Consider the following 6321-nt stretch of genomic DNA (forward strand, 5'->3'; position numbering starts at 1 on the left):
CAAGCCTATTTCTTCATATTTCTATTGACGGATCGATGCATGATGCTACAAGTTACACCTGAGATGAATTCTAGCAGTGGTTAAGCCTCACCCTCCTCTTCCTCGGTCACGCAGGATGAAAGTGGAGGCAGCAAGGCTTGGGGGAACAACCAGATGGAGTGGTGGCGCAGCCAGCCTGCCGCGTGGTGGACGAACGCGAACAGATGGCCATCAGTGGAGGATTTCATCCGCAGGTGAAGGGTTAGGGTTGGGGGGGTGGGGGGGTGACGTGGAGGAACCGGTGGGTTGTTGCTGTAGGGACCAGGGATATCCTGTTAGATAGAGTTGATGGAGCTGTAGGGACCAGGGATATCCTGTTAGATAGAGTTGGGGAGCTGTAGGGACCAGTGATATCCTGTTAGATAGAGTTGAGGAGCTGTAGGACCAGGGGTATCCTTTATATAGAGTTGAGGGAGCTGTAGGACCAGTGATAATCCTGTTAGATAGAGTTGGGAGCTGTAGGGACCAGGGATATCCTGTTAGATAGAGTTGAGGGAGCTGTGGGACTAGGGATATCCTGTTATATAGAGTTGAGGGAGCTGTAGGACCAGTGATATCCTGTTAGATAGAGTTGGGGAGCTGTAGGGACCAGGGATATCCTGTTATATAGAGTTGAGGGAGCTCGTAGGGACCAGGGATATCCTGATATAGAGTGAGAGCTGTAGGACCATGATATTCCTGTTAATTAGAGTTGAGGAGCTGATGGGACCAGGGATATCCTGTTTATATAGAGTTGAGGAGCTCTAGGGACCAGTGATATCCTGTTGTATGAGTTGAGGAGCTGTTAGGGACCAGGGATATCTCTGTTAGATAGAGTTGAGGAGCTGTAGGACCAGTGATATCCTGTTAGATAGAGTTGAGGGAGCTGTAGGACCAGGGATATCCTTTAGATAGAGTTGAGGAGCTGTAGGGACCAGGGATATCCTGTTAGATAGAGTTGAGGGAGCTGTAGGACCAGGGATATCCTGTTAGATAGAGTTAGGAAGCTGTAGGACCAGGGATATCCTGTTAGATAAGAGTTGAGGAGCTGTAGGACCAGGGATATCCTGTTATATAAGAGTTGAGGGAGCTGTAGGACCAGGGATATCCTGTTAGATAGAGTTGAGGGAGCTGTAGGGACCAGGGATATCCTGTTAGATATAGTTGAGGGAGCTGTAGGGACCGGGATATCCTGTTATATAGAGTTGGGGAGCTGTAGGGACCAGTGATATCCTGTTAGATATAGTTGGGGAGCTGTAGGGACCAGGGATATCCTGTTAGATAGATTGAGGAGCTGTAGGACTAGGGATATCCTGTAATAGAGTTGGGGAGCTGTAGGGACCAGGGATATCCTGTTGATAGAGTTGAGGGAGCTGTAGGGACCAGGGATATCCTGTTAGATAGAGTTGAGGGAGCTGTAGGGACCAGGGTATCCGTTAGATAGAGTTGGGGAGCTGTAGGGACCAGGGATATCCTGTTATATAGAGTTGGGAGCTGTAGGACCAGTGATATCCTGTTATATAGAGTTGGGGAGCTGTAGGACCAGGGATATCCTGTTTTATAGAGTTGGGGAGCTGTAGGGACTGTATCCTGTTTTATAGAGTAGGGAGCTGTGAGGAACCAGGATATCCTGTTATTATAGAGTTGGGAGCGCGTAGGGACCAGGGATATCCTGTTATATAGAGTTGGGAGCTGTAGGGACCAGGATTACCTGTTTTATAGAGTTGGGGAGTTGTAGTACCAGGGATATCCTGTTATATAGAGTTGAGGAACTGTAGGGACCAGGATATCCTGTTAGATAGAGTTGAGGGAGCTGTAGGGACGAGGGATATCCTGTTATATAGAGTTGGGGAGCTGTAGGACCAGAGGATCATATCCTGTTATATAGAGTTTGAGGGAGCTGTAGGACCAGGATATCCTGTTATATAGAGTTGATGGAGCTGTAGGTACCAGGGATATCCTTTTATATAGAGTTGAGGGAGCTGTAGGACCAGGATACCTGTTATATAGAATGAGGGAGCTGTAGGGACCAGGATATCCTGTTATATAGAGTTGAGGGAGCCTGTAGGGACCAGTGATATCCTGTTATATAGAGTTGAGGGAAGCTGTAGGACAGTGATAATGCCTGTTAAATAAGAGTTTGGGGAGCTGTAGGGACCAGGGATAATCCTGTTAAATAATAGAAGTTGAGGAAGCTGTAAGGGAGGGCCAGTTCCTCTATTGGTCCTCTATTGATCCTCTATTGGTCCTCTATTGATACTCCATTGATCCTCTGTTGATCCTCCATTGGTCCTCTATTGATCCTCTGTTGATCCTCTATTGGTCCTCTATTGATCCTCTATTGGTCCTCTATTGATCCTCYATTGGTCCTCTATTGATTGTMTATTGGTCCTCTATTGATCCTCTATTGATCCTCCATTGGTCCTCTATTGGTCCTCTATTGATTGTCTATTGGTCCTCTATTGATCCTCTATTGATTCTCTATTGATTCTCTATTGTTCCTCCATTGATCCTATATTGATCCTCTATTGATTCTCTATTAATTCTCTATTGGTCCTCTATTGATTCTCTATTGATTCTCTATTGGTCCTCTATTGATCCTCTATTGATTCTCTATTGGTCCTCTATTGATCCTCTATTGATCCTCTGTTGATCCTCTATTAATCCTCTATTGGTCCTCTATTGTCTATCTGCTATTTAGAGTTGTTGTCCAAATATTTTTTACTTCACATGACAAACAAGAGTCATTAGCCTCACATGTCAAAATGTTATTATCTGTGTATATTATCTGCAAAACAGAACCACAAATAACTAATGTTCCTCTCTCTCTCTCGCTCTCTCTCTCTGCCCCTTTCTTTATACAGGCTGATTCCAACAAGACCAGGATTGATGAAGCCAACCAGCGGGCCACAAAGATGCTGGGCAGTGGCTAAGCTCCCGGAGCACGTTGCTTCTCCCGCAAGCGCAGTTTGTCACAAGGCGCAAACATGCTTTTATCATGGTATTTACCTTCTAGGTTTGCACACATGCACATATCACCTCCCCCCATTGTAAATGTTGTTATGTGTATTGTCTGTCTGGCTTTTTCAATGATTGTCCTCGTAAACAAAAGTATTTCTTATACTCCGTATCATTCTTTCCAAAGGTTGTATATAGTGCTGACTCGATGGCTCTAGCTCACTTGTGAAGTTTTTATTCTCTTTATCAAATATATATATATATATATATATATATGATATATATGTGATATATATATCATATATATATATATATATGTATAAAGGTACACTGCTGGATGACAAGTATAATAGGAATGCTATACAAGGTGTTTTTCCTTTTCAGTATATCAGTATTGTCTTAGTAAAACTGTGTCATTCCATCAGCTGCTGTCATGCTCCTTATTTTGATGTTGTCATGACGAATGAAGAAGAGGAAAAAATAAGATGATAACAAACGATAGTAAATTCAAAAAGCACTTACGTACAATCACTGTCTTTGGTTCCTTTCCCTCACCGCAATTATCATGAGTTACTGTTTAGACAATGTGCAACTAGATTTGCTGTAATAGACATTGCATTCCAAGTGATGTGAATTGTGCGTTCTGCATGACAAATGGTAGATTTTAGAGTCATATACATAAAACCTGTCTTAAAAATATATAAAAACAATAACATGGCAGTAGCAAAGTTGACAAAAGCATGCTCAGTATTAGGACACAGTTGAACGTTCCATACTCTCCTGCAAGTTTGCAATAGTGCCACTATTCCTGTCAAAATATATTTACAGACTGTGACCATCGTTGTAAAATAATGCAAAATGATTTTAACGTGAAGAGATGATGATGGAAGAATGAGGATATGGCTGTAACCGCAAAAAATGATGTGTTTTTTTCTAAATGAATATGCAGTTCAGTGAAGATATGGAATACGTGCTGAAGGGTGAGGTACTGGTTGTGTATTGTATCATAGATTTTGGATGCTCTGAAAAAATGAACAAATTACACATTGTTTGCAATGTAAAGCAAAGACGCGTATTTCTGAGAGACCTTACTTTTATAAGAAGACTGTATCCTGTTAGTTTAATCTCCCCGTGTGGTTTGTTATTGGTAAAATAATAATGATAACTAAATAATATGAATATCATAATAATAACAAGTTTTGAAACAAAAAATGGCATACAAAAGTTTTGTTTGCTTCTGTACTTTTAGAGCTATGCACACCAAATCACCAAGATGTTGAGTAGTTAGAATAATATGATGAACAAATACCTTCTCTGAATGACACAATAGATTAAACTGTGAGATTGATGTCCTCAAAACGCATGTGATATTCAAACTCCCTCTGTATCCTGTCAGTTTGTGAAGTCGTGGAACATTTTGTAGCTAGCTGAATTGATTAAAAGTAATAAACCCTATTCTCTGTGCTCTGTGTAAATTGGTCTTTATTTCTCTTGTCAATCAATGGTTTGTCTCCGTAGAAAAACAGTTGTTAATACAGTTGAAGTCGGAAGTTAACATACACCTTAGCCAAATACATTTAAACTCAGTTTCTCACAATTCCTGACATTCAATAGTAAAAATTCCCTGTCTTAGGTCCGTTATGATCACCACTTTATTTTAAGAATGTGAAATGTCAGAATAATAGTAGAGAGAATTATTTATTTCACCTTTAATTTCTTTCATCACATTCCCAGTGGGTCAGAAGTTTACATACACTCAATTAGTATTTGGTAGCATTGCCTTTAAATTGTTTAACTTGGGTCAAATGTTTTGGGTAGCCTTCCACAAGCTTCCCACAATAGGTTGGGTGAATTTATGGCCCATTCCTCCTGACAGAGCTTGTGTAACTGAGTCAGGTTTGTAGGTCTCCTTGCTCGCACATGCATTTTCAGTTTGGCCCACACATTTTCTATAGGAGTCAGGTCAGGACTTTGTGATGGCCACTCCAATACCTTGACTTTGTTGCCCTTAGGCCATTTTGCCACAACTTTGTAAGTATGCTTGGGGTCATTGTCCATTTGGAAGAACCCATTGCGACCAAGCTTTAACTTCCTGACTGATGTCTTGAGATGTTGCTTCAAATATATCCACATAATTTAGCTTCCTCATGATGCCATCTATTTTGTGAAGTGCACCAGTCCCTCCTGCAGCAAAGCACCCCCACAACATGATGCTGCCACCCCGTGCTTCACGGTTGGGATGGTGTTCTTCGGCTTGCAAGCCTCCCCCTTTTTCTTCCAAACATTAACAATGGTCATTACGGCCAAACAAGTTCTATTTTTGTTTCATCAGACCAGAGGACATTTCTCCAAAAAGTATGATCTTTGTCCCCTGTGCAGTTGCAAACCGTAGTCTGGCTTTTTTGTGACGGTTTTGGAGCAGTGGCTTCTTCCTTGTGAGCGGCCTTTCAGGGTATGTTATTATATCTCGTTTTACTGTGGATATAGATACTTTTTGTACCTCGTTTCTCAGCATCTTCACAAGGTCCTTTGCTGTTGTTCTGGGATTGATTTGCACTTTTCGCACCAAAGTATGTTCATCTCTATGAGACAGAACGTGTCTCCTTCTTGAGCGGTATGGCGGCCGAGTGGTCCAATGGTGTTTATACTTGCGTACTATTGTTTGTACAGATGAACGTGGTACCTTCAGGCGTTTGGAAATTGCTCCCAAGGATGAACCAGACTTGTGGAGGACTACAAWTTTTTTTCTGAGGTCTTGACTGATATCTTTTGATTTCCAATGATGTCAAGCAAAGAGGCACTGTGTTTGAAGGTAGGCCTCGAAATACATCCACAGGTACACCTTCAATTGACTCAAATTATGTCAATTAGCATATCAGAAGCTTCTAAAGCCATGATATCCTTTTCTGGAATTTTCCAAGCTGTTTAAAGGCACAGTCAACTTAGTGTATGTAAACTTCTGACCTACTGGAATTGTGATACAGTGATACAGTAAACAATTGTTGGAAAAATGACATGTGTCGTGCACAAAGTAGATGTCCTAACCGACTTGCCAAAACTATAGTTTGTTAACAAGAAATGTGTGGGGTGGTTGAAAAACTAGTTTTAATGACTCCAACCTAAGTGTATGTAAACTTCTGACTTCAACTGTATATGTCTGTCTTTATCTGTTAGTCAGACTCACCTGGACAAAGACATCAATATTGTTTTACCCACACTGACATACAGTATAACAGCAACATAATATACATCTAAATGTGTATGAACATTTAAGGTGTATTGAACGGTATGTGTAATGACAACCTGAACCCCCAGTATAGAGTGACAGTGCCTTCAGACAGTACT

General features: G+C 41.3%; 1 protein-coding gene across 1 annotated transcript in view; it reads left to right on the top strand.

Moving 5' to 3' along the window:
- Window positions 1-4440, top strand: part of LOC111973131 (synaptosomal-associated protein 25-A) — a 44716-nt gene extending 40276 nt beyond the window's left edge. Inside the window, 1 exon segment of the mRNA XM_070446756.1 lies at window positions 2883-4440. Coding sequence (XP_070302857.1) covers window positions 2883-2951 — 69 coding nt within the window. The 3' untranslated portion in view covers window positions 2952-4440.
- The last annotated feature ends 1881 nt before the right edge of the window (window positions 4441-6321 follow it).

This window comes from Salvelinus sp. IW2-2015, linkage group LG14 (assembly GCF_002910315.2).
Source record: "Salvelinus sp. IW2-2015 linkage group LG14, ASM291031v2, whole genome shotgun sequence".
In the NCBI taxonomy this organism is placed as follows: domain Eukaryota; kingdom Metazoa; phylum Chordata; class Actinopteri; order Salmoniformes; family Salmonidae; genus Salvelinus; species Salvelinus sp. IW2-2015.